This window comes from Anabrus simplex, chromosome X (genome assembly GCF_040414725.1).
Source record: "Anabrus simplex isolate iqAnaSimp1 chromosome X, ASM4041472v1, whole genome shotgun sequence".
Classification (NCBI taxonomy): domain Eukaryota; kingdom Metazoa; phylum Arthropoda; class Insecta; order Orthoptera; family Tettigoniidae; genus Anabrus; species Anabrus simplex.
Window position 1 is genome coordinate 195,753,922 of NC_090279.1, and position 24,442 is coordinate 195,778,363.

Genomic DNA, 24,442 nt, shown 5'->3' on the forward strand with positions numbered 1-24,442 from the left:
ATCACACTGCACAATTTTTACAAGGGTTATTTATATTACTATTTCTTTCTTTATCAGTTTACCATCCAGGGTTGGTTTTTCCCTCAGGCTCAGCGAGGGATCTTACCTCTACCACCTCAAGGGCAGTGTCCTGGAGCATGAAACATTGGGTCGGGGGATAAAACTGGGAAGGAGGACCAGTACCTCGCCCAGGTGGCCTCACCTGCTATGCTGAACAGGGGCTTTGTGAGGGTGAGTGGTGAGGAAGATGGGAAGGGATAGACAAGGAAGACGGAAGGAAGCGGTCGTGGTCTTAAGTTAGGTACCATCCCAGCATTTGTCTGAAGCAGAAGTGAGTTAACCAGTTCAAGGATGACTGAGGTGGGAAGAGAACCCCCCCCCCCTCTACTCAGTTCACCTCCTGAAGCTGAGTGGACCCTGTTCCAGTCCTCGTACCACATTTCAAATTTTGTGGTAAAGCTGGGAATCGAACCTGGGCCTCCAGGGATGGCAGCTAATCACACTAACCACTACACCACAGAGGCGGACTATTTACATTATTATTTACATATATTTACAATATTTCTGTCAATTTTCTTCGTTTGACAAATCACTATGTTCTGATAAATCAGTGCTGCTGTCATTCATAAAATTATGACTGGCTCGAAATGAGGGCAATTTTCAGACAGTTCACCTTTCTCCCAGTAGTGGTCTTGAATTTTCTTAGTGTATTTAATACACTGCTTCCAGAGTTCAGGGGTTATAGTACTAAAGGCTTCTCGGCATAAAGCGTTCACTGCCGCCATACCTCCATCATTTTGTAATGTGTTAGCCGTATTTGTGTTTGCTATTTTCCCTTTTACATAAGCCCAAATGAGCTGGATTGGATTAAGCTCGCAACTCGCAATGGGTCACTGGTAACCAAACAAGATGTACATCTGGTCGAAGTCGTTTAGTCAGTTGTTCCAGCTTCTTTACTGGTGTTTGAAAATAAGGCCTGGCAAGGGTAATCAGCTCTGATTTAGTTAATTTGTTATAATCATTGCCAGAATAAATTTGAAAAGACAGGTGGAGGGGAAAAGACCTGCAAAAATACCTAAAACCCAATGGATGGAGATGATCAAGGTTGATCTAGTTACCAGAGGATGGACAGTGGATGATGTTCTCCATGACAAGTTGTATATGGACAGGAAGAAGTGGAAGAGGCTCATTAATAGTACCCGGGAAACTGGAACGGTACATTGATGATGACGATGATGATGATATAATCATCAACTCCAGGTGGTAATGAAATATTCTTTGATGATATCCAAGATATAATTTCAGGTTTTAGCCATGACATGTTTGGGTTTTTAGTTGAAGGATCGACCATCGTATGATATGGAGCTTGATCTATAACAACAACCGACCTTTGAATCAATAAACTCAGGACTTTCGTGAACCATTCTTCATAATGAGTCAAGTTCATCTCATTGTGGTAATCACCACTCCCTTTCTTGCCAATAAAATTAAGTTCTGTACTGTCAAGAAATCTTTCTTCACTTCCGGTGTGTAAAATTATGATGCGTTTCCCAGCTCCAGACGGCATTTTGTACCCTCCACACCACCCATAAATTTGCTGAATGTACCCTCTGTAATTATTATAGTTGTCAAAGTTGTTTTCTAAAGCATCGATCATGTTTTCTTACCAGCCATACTTCATCGTATGGTTCTGTCCACACCAGGTCTCGTCTGTAAAGATGTTGTAGTCCTGCGCTCTTAGTCTCTAATTCGTCTAAGTATGTCGGGATGCAGCAGTTGTCACAGATTCCATTAGCACTGATTTTCTGTTAGGTTTTTGAATTGGAATCCCAAGCTTTTACCTACTTTCAAAAGCGTAGAAAATGACATATCAGGAAAATCTGCCACAGTTTCATGCAGAGGCTTTTAATTGGGGGGAATACCTTATTCATATAAAAATCATATATATTTCTTTGTATTGTGCACAAAGTAAAATCGAGTTGGAATTTCGGATGCCCTGACCGATCTCACACACTGCTTCTTTCTTGATCTGGATGACGTATTTCCATCATTCAACTTTGAAGTGACTCATACTCTCTTCAATGACGACGGCGATAATCCAAGACAATCTGCCTCTTTCTGGTACACAGGGAGCCTCTTGTCCGTTACTTCCCCCTCCCCTAACTTTGAAAGAAACAAATAGCACTCAAAATCATTGAAAGTTCATCCTCTGATAACTGCGGTCTCGGAGGCGTCCGAGTACGTATTTGACCCATAAACAACCTCTGGGGAATAAGAAATTTAAAAAAAAAAACTTATTCATTACAACTTTGAAACACATGAAAAGATATTTTAGATCGAGAAAACACTGCCATTTCAAAACTTTCACTAATATCTCTATTTAGTTCATCTATAATATCATCACTTGTGTCCAGAAACTCCATAGCATCATTTGTAATTTACAAAAGAAGAAACATTCACAATTATATTTACGAAAACCAAAAATATTTATAGCTACGAAGAGCACAAACATCTATCCACATCGGCGGCAATCGTAACACTGCTGAAACCTGTAGGCTATCGGCGCACCAAACTCTTACACTGTAGGGAGTATACGCATTTCCGTCAGAGACCACCACCATACAGGACTAAGATTTGTACAGCGACACTATTCGAACAACTGGAAAAGTTCCAAAAACTGCCACCAGATGTCATACAAATATGTTAGTAAGCAATAAAGTTCTTAGTACTAGCCTAAAACAACAAATGCCGTGCTCCCTCATGTGGGACCAAACGTCAAATGCCGCGCGCACTCTACTGACTGTCCTTAGGTGCACTCGTCAACAGGTTAAACAAGGAAAATATTGGTATAATTCACTCTGCAATAGGCCTATCGGTTTGTATGAAATTAAACCTAAACTCAAGTGGCCATAATACAAAATCGGACAGTAGTCGTTGAGAAGCCTATATCCAACTGCAGAATGCCAGGTTGCCTGTTTCCATGAGAGATATTTCATTTCTCTTCAGCCACCATATCTGGGAGGCGCCCTTTATCCACCAACTGGAGATTCATCCTCTAGAGCTTACAGGCTCCCACAAGGGCATAATTTAACTATAATATAAAACCCTATTCTAAAAAATGAAGAAAAACTTTTTTTAAGGTCATGATTTATTTCATGAACACCACAGAAAAACAAAATGTAACTTATCAATAAATTTTGCTGCTGCACTTCTGTTTCTGAACTAACTGTAATCGAGTTAATTCGATTTTAACATTGTGTTCTCCGTGCAACCATCAAATTCTATTTACTTGGAACTCTTTTTTTATGCTGCAGTGATTTGTTGGCTACGGTTTCAACTCCATAGTTTCTTTGTGTATGAATAAATGACAAGGGAATAAACATTTTTATCTTCTCTCACCCAGAAGTAAACACAATGATGTACATCATAGCTTCATGTGCTACCATAGTATGCAACCTGAGGAAATTCTCTCAGTTTTGGAAGAGATTAATTTTGACAATGATGAAAGTGATATACTAGTGTTGTAGTGGTGGTGGTGATTATTGTTTTAAGAGGAAGTACAGCTAGGCAACCAACCTCTATTAATATTAAACTGAAGGAAAATTGGAAGGGATCCAACAATTCAAAAAATGAAGGTATTGGCCAATAACGGACAAGGGCGTGAAAACAAAAGGCTCTTTAGGCCTCCATAAGTAATACTGTTGGGTCAGAAAAGAATAAATTTTGATCAAAGGAGGTTTGATAGGATAGATGAAAGTAGAGGATCCTGGCACAAGTAAGTGGAAGCAATGCCAGGACTCTGATAAAGATCCTATGGTCGCCAACCTACGCTTTTAGTCGCCTCATACGACAGGCAGGGGATACCATACCGCCCTTACCCACAGGGGCTATGCAGGGGAAATTTTGGAAAATTATAATGGTAATAAAGTACCAAGGGGTAATGAGGAACGGTGATGATGATTATTGTTTTAAGAGGAAGTACAACTGGTCAACTATCCTCTTAACACTAACCACAAGTCCAACACTTCAAACAATGAAGATGTCAGCTGAAGAATGGGAATGGTCCACAACAGGCATGAAAATGAAAGACTCCCTCAGCCTTGCAAACCTAATACCGTTAGGGTTGGAACTGAACAAGATTCAACCAAGGCAGGTCAGATAGGAAAGTTGAAAGTGATGAGTCTGACACAATTAAATGGAAACAATACCAGACTCAGCTACAGGACCTCTGGACACCAATCCACACTCCCATGTTCAGAGCCCTTGGTTCCCCTTTAACAGCCTTTTATGACAAGTGAGGGATACAGCTGATGGATTCTACTGCCCCCAATATGATCTGGCGGTGATTTTTTACCAGGAACCAAAATCAGGCATACTGAATACTGATTTTACTCTCCAGAATTCTGAGAACTATAGTATTCTGAAGATTTTGTGATAAGAAAACTTGAATTAATTTTGTAGACGAAACAGATTTTATAAAAAGGCAGTTGAGAATAAATCAAATAATCCAGCACTGGGGTTGCAGAGAAAAGGTTAATGAAGAAGCGTAGGTCTTCAAAACACTTTTTACTTTTAAATTTGATTATATTTATTCCAATGACTTCTCCTTATTCCCGAATGGGTCACCTAGAACCACGCTGAATCAACATATTTTCAGCCTTCTTTCTTCCCCAGTAGTTCTCCAATCTTTAAGTCTGTACAAGTTTCCGTACCTCCGACCATTTACCTTGTGTTCTTCTTCAAGTACCATGTCCAGTTCCATAGATGTTGGCGATCACCCTGGAGAAAACATCCCTTTCTTTAGCTAACGTTAAAAGCTGTTCTGTGTTGTTGATGAAACTCCAGTCTTTGATGTGTGGGAGCCATAACATAGGTGGTCCACCACCTCCTCTTTCCTTGTAGTATGAGGTGTAGAAGCCCGTACTTTCTACCTCATAGAACTTGGCCTAAATAAGCTGTTTTCTTGGTTTATGATGATGTTTGCAAACTCACGCTCAGCTCTAGTTCTCCTTGACACTTCATTATTGGTTACAGTCTCAGCATTCTCTTATGTAACCACATTTCAAAGGCCTCTAATCTGTTCATGGAGGAAGCTTTGACAGTCCAGGTTTCTCAAATCCCTTTGTTTGCACTATAAGTCTGATTTCATTCCAGTCTAGTAGATTTGGTGATATTAGTTCAATAAGGTCTTTCTACTGACTTCTATTAACTGACTTTTCTGAAATGTTGTCACAAAATGAACAAAAACATGAATTACATCAACAGTTACTCACCATATCTGATAAGAACATCTTGTCGATGTTGTCATTGAGATTACAGATGGTTACCTCCAGGGGAGGTGGCTCGCCCACATAGTAAGCATCGATCTGTGAAACAGAAGTGCCTTGTTAATTAACAAGAAACCTCTCTCCAAAATAATTTGTGTTAATTTATAGAAGTTCTTGACTGAACTTTTTATGAAAACCTACATGAGAAGATCACAAAAGTACACATATCGAGCAAAAAACCAGCAATATTCTCACCTCACAGGATATATGTTTTTGTTCAGAACAAAGTTGAAGATAAATTTTGACATTCCACATTTTAAAAAGACTAAATGTAAATATATGACAAAAGACTGTAAAAAATAATGATCTCTCTCAGTTTACATCTATTATTTCAAGAAAACTGGCATAACTCCGGAAGTAGAAGTTCACACAGGGTACTTAACTTCTTTGGTACGAGTGGCATAAAATTACAGAAGCAGAAAATATGGCTCCTCCCCATACCTTCAACAAAAAACTCAGGGAAAATGGAAGAGAGCATTTACAGGCATCCAAAAAAAATCTTCAATATTTGGCAGCATTACAGCACTAGAGATATACATCCCCACAAAACTTCAAATAATAAATTTTGAAATGAGTGTTCAGACTGAATATTAGAACAACTAGCTACCAAAACCACACTGTACTTCAAACAATCTTCTCGTGATGAGTATAAGAATCATTAGGTACAGAATAAAAAAACGTCAACTGAACATCAGTGAGAACCGAATCCACAACCTTCAGATTTGTGTTCCTTTTCAACAGAATAAGAACGACTGAAGTAAGTTTAGTTCAATGAGGAGACCATCCAACGCAAAATCTAAAGGTTGTGGGTTCAGCTCTCACCAGTCTCAGTTGAACATTTTTGAGTTGCAATTAACAATTCTTTTTACAGAAAAGATATAGGCTTATGGCCTTATGCCATGTCAAGAAAACAAGGTGGAATTCTTTACGTTTTGCAGAGAACTTTGCTACGGGTCTTCAGAAGAAAATCTCGATGGCTTCTTTTACAATTTGCAAGGCTATGGAATTCCCTTCCAGTTAGTGTTAGGAATTGCACTTCCTTAGCTTCTTTCAAGTGGTATTGCCGAGATTACCTATTAAATGTATGACCAGCTTGTATGAATGGCAGTATGAATTGGAAGAATGAATGAGGTTAGGATTTATATTTTGTTATATTATTTCATTATTCTGTTTTATAAAGTTTATTAGATACGTGGTTAAGTGTAAGAGAGGGCCGTGAGCCTTAACTTCAAAATAAATAAATAAATAAATAAATAAATAAATAAATAAATAAATAAATAAATAAATAAATAAATAAATAAATAAATAAATAAATAAATAAATAAATAAATAAATAAATAAATAAATAAATAAATAAATAAATAAATAAATAAATAAATAAATAAATAAATAAATAAATAAATAAATAAACAAACAAACAAACAAACATATATATTTGAAGCCCATATATTTTAAAACCACTTACATAGGTCAAACAAAACTTAATGTCCACATCAGATACAAAGAACACTAAAATGTATAGGAGATTCGAGTGGAATTCAGCCTTCGGACAACTCACACCAGGTCAAAGACATCAACCAGACCTTAAAATCGTCGTTGTTGGCCGCTATTTGCTTCTGAGAATACATTTTTCTCCTGCAATTCTTCTTAAAGTCTGCTGGTTCTATGGAGATGTCGTTGATGACTGATCAAGCCAATCTTCGCAGGAAACATGCGGCCACACAGGTCACATCTAAAGGTGGGTGGAGGACGCGGTTGGATCCGACGTAGTTTCCTCTTTTTATGGGTTTCAATTTCTTGTCTATGACGTGCCTGCTCAAATAGTGAGACGCCTTATGCAGTAGCTTTGCACCAAAGAACATGGTTTTGTGTAACTGTTGCCCAGGCTGTCATTTGGGAAACACACAAGGTGCCTGCCGACATGAGAAATTCCCCGTATTGACCTGAGTTCACAATTAAATTGATAAAAGATATATAGTGGTTCAACCTTTTCAATGTAAGTAGAATTAGAAATGTAATGTTACATTCCTACTTGATTACAAGCTGTACCGGTTTCAACACTGGAGTCATCATCAGCCGATCAATGCAAATCTTTCACCAGCTGCAGTTCATGAATCACTATAATACTTTAGGAATTAGCACTGCATGTTGAAAGTTCCCAAAATCCTGAAGAAGTCGAGGATCAATCACATAAATGAAGCCAGAAGTCAAGTTCTTGAAGAGCAGCAGGATATACGTGCTGACCGGCACTGCGCTTCCAAATGTTTATGAAACTCAATGAAAAATTAAATAGTTCAAGATCAAGTCTGCAAACGCTGACAGGCGCAAAATCGTACAACACAGTTCAATATACTTGACAATAGAAACATATATTAATGTTTATAGAATCTCGTATGTCAGATTCTTGAAGTTTGGAGATGAAGAACAGTTGACATAAAAAAAACAATCGTGAAAAAAAAGTTAACAAGCGTAATATTAGAACAATTGAGAAACACATTTACGCAGCGTGTGATTTCTTGAAGAGCTCAGGTATTACATGTGGAGAGGAGTTGAATTGGATTAAATCTAATGCTTTTACTAAATCTGGAGTATACAGATTCAAATGTAACAACTGTAGCTCTTCATACATTGAACGTAACTTTACTATCAGATATTCCGAACATGTCAACACCATAAAATAAAACAGATTCTCAGCAAAAGGACAACACATACAAGACTCTAAATATAATTTCACCAAAATTGAACAGGATATGGAAATACTTCAAATTATTAACCAAGTTCCCTTCTAAACACAACCGAAAATTGTTTTATTCACCTTGACTTGACCAATACTTCAACCATAATTTCAATTTAAACAACATTTCTGAAAACCTAATATTCTATTAAAGTTTCTCATTCTCATTTTCAAAACTGCTAAATTTCCAAACCCAAATTTGATTTTCCACGCCTTACACAGTTCCTACCCACGTTTTCTACCTCCAATAACCCATCCTCCTGCCCCACCTTAAACTACTACTCCTCCTCTATTTCCCTATCCTATTCTGTTCTTTCTTCTTTCCACTTCCCACTCTATTAACCATCTCCTATCTACCTGCTTTAGTCATTATTTATATCCTGATCCACACCTATTTATCTTCTATTAACATTGTTGTTTTTCTCTCTTTTTCTGTTCCGCACTGAACTGTGTATTATAATATCACTTACAGTTCAGATCATTACATTTATATTTAAATTTATACCTTACACCACCTCAAGAACTACCTGAGCTCTTATCTTCAAGATATCACACGCTGCATAAATGCGTTTCTGAATTGTTCTAATATTACGCTTTTTAACTTTTTTCTTTTCACAATTGTTTTTTATGTCAACTGTTCATCTCCAAACTTCAAGAACCTGACATACGAGATTCTATAAACATTAATATATATTTCTATCGTCAAGTATATTAAACTGTGTTGTACGATTCTGCGCCTGTCAGCGTTTGCAGACTTGATCCTTGAACTATTTAATTTTTCATTGAGTTTCATAAACATTTGGAAGCACAGTGCCGGTCAGCGCGTATATCCTGCTGCTCTTCAAGAACTTGACTTCTGGCTTCATTTATGTGATTGATTCTCGACTTCTTCAGGATTATGGGAACTTTCAACACACAGTGCTAATTCCTAACGTGTTACAGTGCTTCATGAACTACAACTGGCAAAAGATTTGCATTGTTTTTAATATTTTAAGTGATCGGCTGATGATGACCCGGAACAGTGGTCGAAACCGGTACGGCTTGTAATCAACTAGGAATGTAACATAACATTTCTAATTCTACTTGTATTGAAAAGGTTGAACCACTATATATCTTTCTTCAATTTAATTATGAAAAATGCCACCATAGTAACCATTTTCAAGAAAGGTGATCGAGGAATCTGCGGCAATTATTGTGGCATTTCCCTACTATCCATAGCAGGAAAAGTTCTGGCAAGAATTTTGTTGAACCATCTTCAGACTGTCTCTGAAATGGCACTGCCTGAATCTCAGTGTGAGTTTCATACTTCAAGAGGTACCATTGACATGATCTTTTGTGCTAGACAAATCCAAGAGAAATAAAGAGAACAACAAATCCTGCTTCTTTTAGTATTTTTACAATCTGGAAAAAGCATTTTTCTGTTCCTAGAGAAGCTATGTGGATGGTATTATGGCACTTTGGCTGTCCTAACCGTTTTGTAGGATTAATCCAGGCTCTTCATGATGCAATGGTTGGACGAGTTCTTCACCTGAATGAGCTATCAGAAGAATTATCTATCGCAAATGAATGAGCTTAAGCAAGGCTGCATGCTTGCCAACCCTCCCCCCCCCCCCCCTTTCGCCCAGTACTTGTCACCCATACTTAACGAGTATATTACATAAAATCAGCTTCATGGTCCGTATCGCACTTCAATAGATTCACAATTAAGTATTTATTTATTTTCCACCTAGTCGATACAATGATTGCTTAAGGCAATTTTTAATGGTCAAAAGTGGTACATGTTTCGTATATTATCAACATCTTCAGCCACATAACACTATTTAGATGAAAAATATATAAATTGACAAAGTAATGCTTTAGAGGAAGTGTCCTTAAAGGAATTTACTAAACGCCACAATCCTCAATTTGCAACTAGTGTTGTGGCCTCATTTACTTCTATATCTCTTATCTTTAAATCTTTAGAAACCATCGTCGTCTTGGTCACCCTCTACTTCTCTTACCCTCCATAGCAGAGTCCATTATTCTCCTCGATAACCTATCCTCCTCCATTCGCCTCACATGACCCCACCACCGAAGCCGGTTTATGCGTACAGCTTCATCCATCAAGTTCATTCCTAAATTAGCCTTTATCTCCTCATTCCGAGTACCCTCCTGCCTTTGTTCCCACCTGTTTGTACCAGCAACCATTCTCGCTAATTTCATGTCTGTTACTTCTAACTTATGAATAAGATATCCTGAGTTCACCCAGCTTTCGCTCCCGTAAAGCAAAGTTGGTCTGAAAACAGACCGATGTAAAGATAGTTTCGTCCAGGAGCTGACTTCCTTCTTATAGAATACTGTTGATCGCAACTGCGAGCTCACTGCATTAGCTTTACGACACCTTGATTCAATCTCACTTACTATATTACCATCCTGGGAGAACACACTACCTAAATACTTGAAATTATCGACCTGTTCTAGCTTTGTATCACCAATCTGACATTCAATTCTGTTGAATTTCTTACCTACTGACATCAATTTAGTCTTTGAGAGGCTAATTTTCATACCATACTCATTGCACCTATTTTCAAGTTCCAAGATATTAGACTGCAGGCTTACGGCACAATCTGCCATTAAGACCAAGTCGTCAGCATAGGCCAAACTGCTTACTACATTTCCACCTAACTGAATCCCTCTCTGCCATTTTATACCTTTCAGCAGATGATCCATGTAAACTATGAACAGCAAAGGTGAAAGATTACAGCCTTGTCTAAACCCTGTAAGTACCCTGAACCAAGAACTCATTCTACCATCAATTCTCACTGAAGCCCAGTTGTCAACATAAATGCCTTTGATTGATTTTAATAATCTACCTTTAATTCCATAGTCCCCCAGTATGGCGAACATATTTTCCCTCGGTACCCTGTCATATGCTTTCTCTAGATCTACGAAACATAAACACAACTACCTATTCTTCTCGTAGCATTTTTCAATTACTTGGCGCATACTGAAAATCTGATCCTGAGAGCCTCTCTATCGTCTGAAACCATACTGGTTTTCATCCAACTTCCTCTCAATGACTGACCACACCCTCCCTTCCAAGATGCCAGTGAATACTTTGCCTGGTATACTAATCAATGAGATACCTCGATAGTTGTTGCAATCTTTCCTGTTCCCTTGCTTATAGATAGGTGCAATTACTGCTTTTGTCCAATCTGAAGGTACCATACCAACCCGCCACGCTAATTTTACTACTCTATGAAGCCATTTCATCCCTGCCTTCCCACTATACTTCACCATTTCAGGTCTAATTTCATCTATTCCTGCTGCCTTATGACAACGGAGTTTATTTACCATCCTTTCCACTTCCTCAAGCATAATTTCACCAACATCATTTTCCTCCTCCCAATGAGCTTGGCTGTTTGCAACACCACCAGAATGATTTATTTTTACATTGAGAAGATGTTCAAAATATTCCCTCCACTTCTCCAGTGATTCCTTGGGATCTATTATGAGTTCACCTGAATTACTCAAAACACTGTTCATTTCCTTTTTCCCTCCCTAAGATTCTTTATTACTATCCAGAAAGGTTTCCCTGCTGCTTGACCTAGCCTTTCCAGGTTATTACCAAAATCTTCCCATGACTTCTTTTTGGATTCAACAACTATTTGTTTCGCTCTGTTTCTTTCATCTACGTATAAATCCCTGTCTGCCTAGGCCCTTGTTTGGAGCCATTTCTGTTAAGCCTTCTTTTTACGTTTACAGGCTGCTCTCACTTCATCATTCCACCAAGATGTTTGCCTTTTCCCATCTTTACACACAGTTGTTCCTAGGCATTCCCTTGCTGTTTCTACTACAGCATCCCTGTATGCCACCCATTCACTTTCTATATCCTGAACCTGCTTACTGTCTACTGTTCGAAACTTCTCACTAATCATATCCATGTACTTCTGTCTAATTTCCTCGTCCTGGAGATTTTCTACCCTTATTCATTTGCAGACAGATTTCACTTTCTCTACCCTAGGCCTAGAGATACTTAGTTCACTACAGATGGTGGTCTGTATCTTCGAAAAATCCGCGAAAAACTCGTACATTCCTAACAGATTTCCTGAATTCGAAGTCGGTTAAAATATAGTCTATTATGGATCTGGTACCCCTAGCCTCCCATGTGTAGCGGTGAATAGCCTTATGCTTGAAGAATGTATTCGTAACAATTAACCCATACTAGCACAGAAGTCCAGCAAACGTTTCCCATTCCCATTAGCTTCCATGTCTTCCCCACATTTACCAATCACCCTTTCGTATCCTTCAGTTCTATTCCCAACTCTCGCATTGAAATCGCCCATTAGCACTATTCTATCCTTGCTGTTGACCCTTACCACGATGTCACTCAATGCTTCATAAAACTTGTCAACTTCATCCTCATCTGCACCCTCACATGGTGAATACACGGACACAATTCTTGTCCTAATTCCTCCCACTGACAAATCTACCCACATCATTCGCATATTTACGTGCCTAACTGAAACTATGTTGCGTGCAATGGTATTCCTGATAGAGAGCCCTACTCCAGACTCTGCCCTTCCCTTTCTAACACCCGTCAAGTACACTTTATAATCTCCTATCTCTTCCTCATTATCTCCCCTTACCCGAATATCACTTACTCCTAGCACATCCAGATGCATCCTCTTTGCTGACTCAGCCAGTGCTACTTTCTTTCTTCCATAAGCCCCATTAATATTGATAGCTCCCCAACGAATCCCATTTCGTTCGCCAAGTTGTTTCCAAGGAGTCCCTTGCCTGTCAAATGGGAGTGGTACTCCATTACTCCCATAGGTCTGAGGCTTGCTTAAAATGTTCTGAGCTTGGTAAAATCCTGAAGCAGGATGCTACCCTACTTGCACATAGTCCAAGTGAGGATCTCTCCTCTAACGGGTTATGGACCACCGGTGAATTGTATAGTCCTTGCCGCCTGAGCACAAGGAGGGCCATGACTCAGAGTATGTCCGAGATGCCCACTCCCATTCCATAGCAACTGGTATCCCGACTCTCAGGACCACTTACTAGGCCACTCAGCCGTTGCCCATGGTTCACGAACTAGGACGTGAGTACATTCATTCCAGATCAGAAGCTAAATATACTCAACCAATATATTAGGCCACGGCTGATCAACCCATTCCAGTGTGCACCTCTTAAAAACTTGACAATGAAATTTCTTGGTGCCAGTGATTTAAAAAAAAAAATTGTAAGGAGTTCTGTTGAAGAAATGATTAGCTTACATACTGACACCCCAGATGCAATAATGTACACAGCACGCATCTTGGAGGACTCAATGTGAGGTTTTCATTCAGTATATCAACATTTGCAAAAGGCTGATGCATGTGAAAAGCCCATACATCAAAGCCACAAGAGAGCTCCTCGCTCACTGCCTTGAACACTTGACACTTAGCAAGGAAAAAGCTGAACATCTCAAAAACCCTCATCCCAATCTCATCCAAAAAGTACTCTTTAAAGATTCCTTCAGAAGTTTGTGCACATTATCATCCAATGGTAAGGGAGTAACTTTCTTTTCCCAATGGAAGGAAACGTTTGGATCAGTAATAAGAGAAGTATGTCATGCGGACAACGGACAGAAACAATTAAACTGTACTGTAATGTCATGTCGTCTCAGTTCGACCTCTCCCTGGAAGGAGCCTTAACTCCTATGCACTCGTAAGCAGACTGATACGCTGGGGTGCAAGGTCGCATATTGGAGACTTATGTGACATCTGTTGGCTTTTCCTGGAAACATTTCTACTTGAAATCTGTTCTTGGTGTCTCAAAGTGTCACCAGAGTGTATCAATCAATACTGATCTGCATTTAGGGCAGTCACCCAGGTGGCAGATTCCCTATCTGTTGTTTTCCTAGCCTTTTCCTAAATGATTTCAAAGAAATTGGAAATTTATTGAACATCTCCCTTGGTAAGTTATTCCAATCCGTAACTCCCCTTCCTATAAATGAATATTTGCCCCAGTTTGTCCTCTTGAATTCCAACTCTGGTGCTCTGGTCTGCTTCTTTGGCAAAGAGAATTAATTAAAATATCGATCGAGAAATCGGTATTCCGTTGTTGACTAGATGAAGTTGCTTTCTTACATGATATGCTCAGTAATGATGTAAAAATACAATGGTTTATTACAATCCACCCATTCAATACATATTTAGCTTTGTTAGGATTACATCCTTACTAAATTGTTACACATGGTACATGTTTCGCTCTTTTTCTGAGCATCATCATCTCTAGGTTGATTAGGATCCTGACCTTGAACTTCTGAATTAAATGCTACTTTGCAAACATATGCTATTTTACCAAATTCTTTGACAATCTTAATTAAATACAATGTTCATATATGTATTTTAGCTATGGATCTAAAAACTTTACTGTTACGTACATATTCAACTTAATCTATTATAATCTTTAAAAGTTTGTTTTACGCTAAAAACGTTAATTGTCTAAAATCTTTAATATGACATTGTTTTTTTTAATATAGAGAATGAACTAGATTCTGTTAATGGACTCATTAAAACTTTACTCAAGATCTGGCTAAAATATTTTGTTTTTGTTCTTAGAACATTTACGCATCTTTAAATTTTCATGCTTCTTCATCTTATGAATTAAAGCTAATTGGGTCTATTGTAATGATATTATAGTTCCTCCCTATCGTTGACTTAATGCTGGAGTAAGTTGTTTTATGTCAGATGTCTGTCTGTTGTTTTAGTCCTAAAGCGTTGTGTGCTTGTACAGGGCGTCTAAAGGGACGCTCAAACTTAAAGTTGAAGTTTGATGTAAACACTCCAAATTTAGACTTGAGATTGTTGATGTATCAGTAACAAGGAAAAAGTACGTATGAATATCTTCTATTAGTCTGTGTGAGCCTTGCCTTAAAAGGAATCTTCACTTACCCCTCCAACTGCTGCCTATATGTCTGGTAGTGTTTACAACTTCGTGACAACAGCTTGCCGCTACATTAGCACTCCTTTTATTGTATGAGTGAGTGCGTTTTGGCGGGGAGTGGGAAGGGGAAGTGGGCGGTGCACTGAAGGCTGGTATGGTCTGTGGACGCCTAGAGGAAGAATAGGGAGGGGTTGAGATTGATTGTGTAGTGGATTACTGAGATTTTTAGGAGGACAGTCCAACTCCTAATAGCTTTACAACACTGGGACACCCTCTCTCCAGCGGTGATAAATATGGAAGGCCCCAGCTCACGGTTATGAGTAGAAGTCCACAACGGTAGCTATGATATCATGTGCATTGAAAAGCAGGGTGACTATGTAAAATAATTACCGTATTTACTCGTGTATTAGACCCCCCCACCTGGCTTTTCGAGACGAAGAAAATAAAAAGAATAAATCTCGCCCATAAGACCCCCCAATGTAATTCGTCAGACAACAATGACAATTCCACTTCGAAGCAAGTACAAGTCTTATTGCAGCTCTGATGACGTCGCACAAATTTGTAAACAGTTTTGTCCATACGACCTACGCAATGAAAAACGCGTCGAATCCATGCGGTACATCTGTGTTTCATAGTTACAAAATGCCCGCCGCTTTAGCGTAGGTCTACTGCAGCTCAGATGACGTCGCACAAATACATGAATAGGCCTAGCTTTGTGTCCAGCCCGTGCATTGCAAGCATGCATCAGTCATGCTATATGTCTGTGTTTTGTACTTAATAATGTCCGCCAGCATAATGGTTAGCACAATTAGTTGCTGTTTTTGGGAGTCTGACTTTGATTCTCGGTACCGTACGGCCAGAAATTTACGAATGGCAGGAAGGTTGATATGCGGTAAAAGCAGTACCTGTAACTCCCCTCCACTGGGGGTGTGTCTAAAAGAGCTGTACTACTTCGGGATGAGAAAACAAGTTTACTGTAGTTGAGAAATATTCTCAGTTGTTGCTATTTATACAGCAGGCGAGATCATTAACAAGGTTGTTGTTTAAAATCTCGTAACTCGGGCCAATATAGGTATATATTTGGAGAGAAGTAAGTTTAAAACGTGATAAAAGCTATCCAATTAAAACTACTGTTTTGCTCGCCAACGTACCTAACAAATAATAATAATAATAATAATAATAATAATAATAATAATAATAATAATAATAATAATAATAATTTTATGTAACCACGTACTTTAAACGATTTTCGGAGACGCCAAACAAAACATACTAGGGCATGCGTTAATAAAAAAATGAAGATAACGAACGTACAAAATTAAACATTATAATAAAAAAACACATTACCACCACACCTGTAGATATCCATAAATGCGGTATATTTTCCTTTTATTTATTTCTATTTTTCCCGTCGAACTTTTGGCACTATCAGGGCGATAATATACCTAACCTAAACAATGTGGTCTGCCTTATCTCTGGACAGCTGTTTATGCGAATATTGATGTAATAAATGTAGAGAACAAGCATGAAATATGCTTAAAAATAAGGGTCTGTGTTTCAACAGCTGCAGTTATCAAAAGAATGTTTCCAGTTACTATGTATTACATTCGGAAGTACAACTTGTAACATACGCTAGTTATCAGCTGATGGTTTGGCATCCCCGCACGGCTTTATTCGGAAGGAGTAGCTTCTGCTACATATACACCAACTGGGAATATCAGAGACCATCTGGGAATAGATTTACACTGTTTAGACTCTATATTCGGGAACAAAATTATTTTTAAAAGGTTTCAAAAAGACGGGACCTCGTATGCTCTGAAGTATGGCCGACACGACTGTTGAGAGATAGCAGTGAAGATGGCGTCACTTAGATGCCGACACACTGGTAGCAAGTCAGGGAAGTTGGCGGCGCAAGGCGATAATTCAAATGAAAGCAGTGATCATGTTTACTGTGTGGTAGGCCTATTGCTGAACTGACTGAGACAAATGACTGGCCATGAAGTTCTTTTGTATCAATATTTAATTATATGATAACATGATACCCTTATCCCTTTCTTCTACGGGATCAAGTTTGAAGTGAGACGAATCTTCGTAGCAGGTTTTTAAGGCCGTATGCCCTTCCTGACGTCAACCTCAACAGAGGAATTAATGAGATGTAACGAATGACGTGATATGAGTAACTAAAACAGACTTTTATATGTACCATAGGCCTAAAAGTCGTGTTCACCATTTTTGTCTTTTTACATTTAGAAATACTGCGTTCAGACGAAAATAGCCAGTAAAACTTAAATACATTCTAAGTTTGTTAAATAATAGTATAGAATTGTTTACACGTACCATTAATAGCTCTTTATAACCCAGAACGCATGTGTTCGCTGCACAAAATTGAGGTCATCGCATATTGGACCCCCTTTATTATTTTTGGCTGTAAAAGTGGGAAAAAAGGGGTCTAATACGCGAGTAAATACGGTATATCAATAAAAAGTGTGTTCTCTTTTTTTAAATAAATTATAAAAATTGATTGCAGATAACTGTACTTATTGACTTGCCCTTGTACATGGATACATTTAAAAAACATCTTATAAAATAACTGCAACTGAAAAGGATAAAAAACAACTAATCGTTTTGGTGTTCTTTAAAAAGCAAAATAAAATACAAAAACAGTTAAATTTAAATTAAACACATGGACAGGTTTAGAACATCTTTTCAAATTCTTGCTGTTTAGCATCTAAAAAGATAAATTGATGTTTATGGTGTCCAATACAAAGCAGTAAAACCACTGGTGAAGAAACCGAAGCTAAAATGTTCCTTTCTTATGGCTAAATGCAACCGTTATTATGTACTTCTACTGCTGGTTCTTCACTATGGAATAATTATAAATAATGTTCCTGTACCTTAATTATTTCTCGAGTTCAGTCTAGGCTACGAACAGAGATTTTACTGAAAATAATGAAAGTTCCTGTTGAACTTCAAAAGGAAACGAAGCCACGTTACAACCTACAGACATTCAATCTTGGTAATAATGATTTACTCCAACATTACGATTGACCTGTAGTAATAGTACATGCATAGTTAAACAATATCAAAGGATCAGCTAAAAAAAATTTTTTAATATATATATTTTTTTTTTTACAATTTGTTTCACATCGCACCGACACAGATACGTCTTAATGACAGCAATGGGATAGGAAAGGGCCAGGAGTGGGAAGGAAACGGCTGTGGCCTAATTAAGATACAGCCCTGGCAGTTGTCTGGCGTGAAATTGTGAAACCATGGAAAACCATCTTCAGGGCTGCCGGCAGTGGGGTTCGAACCCACTATCTCCTGAATACTGGCCGCACTTAAGTGACTGCAGCTATCAAGCTCAGTGAACCCATAGTCTCCCGAATGCAAGCTCACAGCTGTGCGACCCTAACCACAAGGCCACTTGTTCGGTAAAAACATATATCCCTTTGCTGTGGAGTACATACTCCACAAACATACTGGAACGGCAACGTGATGTGAGAACTTCACTAATCCACGACAGTAACGAAAGTAAAGATCAAGTGGAGTTCCTATGAAGAACCTTACTTGTACATTGGAAGTATCTCTTAAATTGTCTTTGAAATATTTTGATTGTTTTGTTCTTTCATCTGATTTGTTGAGGTTCATACAGTGTAATGGCTGTCACACCTTTCTTTATGTTAATTTCCAATCCATTCCATTTATCCAAAATTAAAACCTTAATGAATAATGAAAACTTGGTTAGTTCAGCCAACATAGAAGTCTTTGAACTGTATTTCCTTAAAATACGCCTTTATAAAGTCCACCTTTACTAACCGGAACATCCCATGCCTTTGGTTTATTTAACTTCAGGATTTATGTACCAATTGTGAAGGAAGACATGTTAACACAGTGTTTAATTTTAGAAAAGATTGCTACATAAAAATGTAAAAATATATATAAAAAATTGGTTGGACAGACATATGCATGCTGCTATACTCTATCTCATCTGCCCTATCTGCTACAAAAATTTTCCTTTTCTTTCAGGAAAAAGAACAACCGTGTAAGAAGATGAGTCAGTCCGACATTAATGAATTTCAGAAGCTAAAGGAATAGTGTTGTAACGTCTTTGAGAGTAGTATTCCAGACATGCCCACAAAGTAAACAAATATATAGGCTACCTTTCTACCTAAAAAAAGCCTAAGAAACATATAACTGGTATTCAACCTAATAATTCAAATAGCTAATAAAATAATATCAAGTTTACCAAAACATTTCTGCTTGCTACTTAATTTCAACAAGTCAAAATGTAACATTTTTAATAGTCATATACCTTAACAACCCCTAAACTGGGTGTGACGTATATTGTTGTGTTGGAATATTAAATAACGCAGATTTAATGCATAATAATTTCTAGGTAACATGGACTATGAATAAGTATGTGATACTGACAAGATTGCTGACTTTCACTCAATCAGATTCTAACAAAAAATTACATATTCTGTTCCAATTAAAGCTATCTTTATTCTAATTTGACACCACCGTTGTGACGCTAACAATACAGTAGACTATTACCTTCCAGAGAGAAATAGTTACATCCAGTTGGAAGTGAAAGGCACGCTGCTAATGGATGGAGATATTATCAGTAATTTAGGTATCAATAGTATTGATCTAGATTACTCTGACAATGATGGTTTAAGATAACAGAAAACTGGAAAATGTGTAATGTTGTTTCTGATAAATGTAAAAGGTGAGAATTACCTTTAGTCTAAATTAATATGATTTTGTTCAGTTTTGTAAATATATTTCTGCTATTTCATCTCAGAACAACTGCCTTCTTAAATCAGGGAACTTCCCAGGATAGGTTACACAATCATAAAGAAAAGCTGCCAGTTAAAGGATTAAAAAGATAAAATACTTGAAAGAAAGCATAATTTTAAACATCTAAACACAATTGTAATGTAAAGTCATAAAAAATGAGAACAAATTATAACAACAAAATGAGTAAGAAATGGTTGTATAGTGAAGGAGAACATCATTTCTGGCAAACATAACCTCACTTTCACAAAATGTCAAATAGTACGGAATACATCAATCTGAAGCTTTAGAAAATTAACTGATCAACTCAATCCAGTGTTTACTTCATTCTGAAGGTGTTCTATACAAATAACAAAGTGCACAGTATTGGACATTTCCATTAAAACATTAATGAGACCTAACTACTTAATATGGGGAAATTGTGTACCCTGGATGTTCATGATTCTAAACTGTATCTTAAAACTGCATATTAGCATTAAATATGTATGTTTAATACATTTATCCTTCAAGAGGAGTCATTTCTTTTTCAAAACTGACCATCAAAATTTTAATTGTCAACATCATGGTATATGATAGATACCAGATCAAATAAGCAAAAAAAAGCAAAATGTATATAAATTATAACAAAAAGAGGCCCAAAAGCAATAATTTATGGTCAACAGGTAGTAACAGAAGTAGTTCCAAAATCATAACCTAACTTCTTAAATATTGAAAAATCAATGTAGCCATCTTGAAGTTTTAAGGCCAATTTGATATTACAATTCAATCCTTCTAAGATTTTACTACCCCATTTTATATAAGTAATGTTCATAAAATTTATCCAAAAGACCTTTCAAAAGCAATACACGAAAAGTTCATTAGGGTTGAGTATTGTTTATATATTATCCTACACTTCTTGGTCAATAACAATACTTTGTTTTAATAACTAAACTGAAGACTACAAAAAGCATGTATGCTTATGCAAGAAAGCCTGATATAAGATGCAACTAAAATGAAATTTCTTTATGTTATCATAAAACAAATATCAACCTATTCAACATAGGCAACCAAGAGAACATAACCTAACCTGGTCACTTTCTAAACAGAATTATTTCATCATTTTCAACCAGCCATAACAATAATCAGCTGATTACATCCCCAACAGAGCTTATAAGAACTCTTGAGTAATTAAATTACTACTTCTATCTACTGATCAGCTACAGAAGAGCTGAACTGTGCAGAAAATAGTGTGGTGTTTTTACATATGTATCTTTAACATAACCTACTACAAAACGCATTCAAAATGCCCTTCATAGCAATAAAAAGCAATTTTTCCATGTCAAGTCAACTCTGTATTGAAAGTAGATATCTTTGCATCATTTCCCATAATCTTCAAGCAACAAATTCCTTGGTGTTTCCTTAAGAAACAAGATTTCAATCTTGTTCACAACAAAAACAAACTTCAGGAAAAACCATTTGTTTCCAAGCATACTGCCTTTAAAGGCAGTATCAGACAAAGTAACAAAAATGGATACAAAGCTACATGTAGCAAATACTGTTTGGATTCAAGTAACACAACTCTTTGAGAACTGTCATCTAAAACTTCATTACCATTCTCCTTCTAACAAAATTTCCCAAACTGATTCGTTCAATAGCAAATATTGTGTTTTAAATACTGGCAAGACTTTTCTCAAAATTTTAACAGCAAAATTAATGATTTTTCAACTGGCTAGCAAACATGAAGATCGCTTGGTAAATATTGGGGAATCAAAATAATGCTCACCAATGGCTAAACAGATTAGCTGGACACTCTTGTATAATCGAAGGAAGTTGCATCAGTTTATATCTTCGCATGACTTACACAAATACATTCCTTTTATTTATTCTTCTTCCTCTTTTACATAGTCCAAGTTCAATTTATGAGTGACTGAGAATATAAAGATACAATATTCCACTGCTACAGGTAGCAATACTTAAGATTTTTCACTTTCCTTTGCTCATACATCAAAGACAGATAAAGATGGAAGGTACCACTACAATGATTCGATACTGATTAAACCAATATTAGTGCTCACTAGTTTCCACTACCAGTAATGAAAGGTAACTTGTCAACTAAAACAAATTATTGTTTACAATGACTAAATATTGCCTAAAACTTGCTACTGTGAATATTATATGAATGAGAACATTACTTGTCTATGTACGGCTAGTAAAGAACATACAAACCTTAAACCTTGGAACTGGAATGTCAAGAGGCTCGAGTCTAGTCCATATCCTTGTCAGTGTTGATCGAGGATCACGTAACTGAACTGGTGGATAGGTTGCATCATTCGGTACATTACCATCATATCGATACAATTTCTGGGCACCTTTTGCAAGACAAGGATCCACCATAAGCTTATAGTTTCTGGGCTTATGGTGGTGATGGTGATGATGTGAACCAGACCTTGTACCCGAATGTGTTGGCTCCATCATACCATTCATTGCTGCAAATAAAAGGGAACCTTGAACAGAAACACAAATAACACTGTAGCAGAGAGAGAATAACAGAAGGATACAAATGATTTATAACTTAACGACAGTTTCTAACCAACAAAATGGTTAAATACGAAGGACATTTAAAAAATATACGTAATAATCGTAATGTTAATTAATATTTACTGAATAAATATAGTTTAATGTCAATGCCAACTCTGTCACATTGGAAAAATATTAGTAAACAACTCTCCTCTCACCGCGATGCTCACTTTTTTCTTGAACACGGCAAGCGGTGAGAGATTTAAAGAGCGTTTTGTCAAAACATCCTCCATATCTGGTAAAAATTTTCACTTACCCGCATAAATGGAAGGATTAGTGGTTTCCACTGGGTCAGCACTGAATGTTTAGCCATATCTTCAATTGTTTCATTGAGCTCTTTTAGCAAGAGCATGATATCCTCCTTACCATCATCATTTTACTCATTAACCTCCATCAACTACATACCTATATTGGAACTTCATTGCCCTTTTTGGTAGTGTCATGCAATTAACTATGCATAGTGAATTTTCTAAAATTATTTTATCATTATATGTGTGCTTTTCAAAGTACCATAAAGATAGCATTATGTAGGGGATAATTTATCTTGAGAGGGATGCGGGTGACTAGGTTAGTATGACTAGAGTTTCTCTTCTAACTCGTACTGCGATAGGCCAGATTGTAGCGAATTGGCCCAGGTCGACCAATCGTAAGGCAGCTCTCCTAGCAGTTTGGCTCCTGGAAAGATTTCGGCGGATAGAAGTAGCTCTGATCTTCTACTTGGTGTAATAATTCATATATTTTTGAAGAATTCAATTTTAAATCATTAATTTTATCATTATACTATTGTTCAAGTACTATCGCAACTAAGTAGGTAATATGAACTGGCTAATCAGCTACATATAAATGAAATAATGTAATGTTTTCTAGGCCACCATGACTTTGGAATCAATCGTCCCCAAGGTAAAAGCTGAAGAAGAAGAGGAGGAACCAGAAGACCTGGTAGATCCACAGGAAACTCTAAGGGTAAACATTTCACCAGAATCGCAAAAGAGCCCCCTCCCCCCTTACTCCTCCAGTAAAACTTACTGTCCACTCGCCTCTTTCTGTAAACGTATCAAGGAAGTTTCCATTGCCTTGTTGAAAATCTCCCGTTCTCCAGTTTCAGTAATTTTTGACTCTTCAGAACCTGAGTATGGATTGTTATCGTGAGTCATATCTCTCCCTTTACTTTATTCCTCATTTCTAATTCCATGCTATCACTGCCGTTCATATCGTATGCAAATCCACTAATTTTATCACGTAAATGTCTTCGGATGCCCGTTTATTTTCGTCTTAACCTTTGTTGTCACCTAGAATATCATGTTTTCCCTTCCACGATTTGAGGTGGGTAAACCATTCTGTGTTTGGTAAGTTCTCAGAATTTTGGGACACAGAAAGGTCACAATCAGCAGTATGCTTCTTTAAAGTGTGTCTTATGACAAAAGATTTTTGTTACACATTTGTATGAGCAACATCAGGTCATGCATTTAGCTCTACTCTCTTCATACTCTTGAATAGCGTGAAATTGTATGAGCTAAATTGAAACATGTTCTGTAAGAAGGGAATTTATGTTCTGAAAGGGATGCTGAAAGAAGCATGATGTGAAAAATATTCAGTGGAAAAATTTCCAACCAGTTGCAAAACTTCAGTATTGTACAAATAATCTTGATTTGTCTATTGGATGTATATCATATGAAAATTATTTCCTATAGAATTGTTTAAATATCCAGGCAAAGATCTATCTAATATTTTGAATTAAATTTGATGTGGTCTCCAGTCATTGTCAATGCTCAGAAGCTATAATCAAATTTTCAAGTGTATGTGTGTAACAAAGCACAAAATAGAAAACTGCTCTTTACTGATGTATGGATGTGGCAACTAGAGGTATTAGAAGATATATCCTTCATGAAAGTATATTTGAATGCTGATTGAAATTCAGATGCAGTTGTTAAATAAATGGTATGCGTAAAGAGAAGTGTAGGCCTGAATGGCTCAGTCAGTTGAAAGCTGGGCTATACCCAAAAGTGATTAGTTCAGTCCTTATTCAGGTTGATAAATTGTAGGGTGCTTAAATGACGTATTCCAAAATATCTATGAAGACAGGAAGAACTCTGTTGCAAACCATTATTATTAT

The 24,442-nt window shown here is 37.1% G+C and overlaps 1 protein-coding gene across 3 annotated transcripts in view; it reads right to left on the reverse strand.

Moving 5' to 3' along the window:
* The window catches only part of Set1 (SET domain containing 1), a 112,317-nt gene extending 89,271 nt beyond the window's left edge, over window positions 1-23,046 (reverse strand). The window contains exons 1-3 of one of the 3 annotated variants that reach the window (XM_067159020.2): window positions 22,586-23,046; window positions 21,979-22,238; window positions 5,274-5,366 (exon numbers count right to left, since the gene is read on the reverse strand). In XM_067159020.2, the coding sequence (XP_067015121.2) occupies window positions 5,274-5,366; window positions 21,979-22,236 (351 nt within the window). In that variant the 5' untranslated portion in view covers window positions 22,237-22,238; window positions 22,586-23,046. Of the gene's footprint in view, window positions 1-5,273; window positions 5,367-21,978; window positions 22,257-22,413; window positions 22,450-22,585 lie in introns of those variants that run through there. The other 2 variants (XM_067159019.2, XM_067159021.2) reach the window with 2 other exon arrangements.
* Between the last annotated feature and the right edge of the window lie 1,396 nt (window positions 23,047-24,442).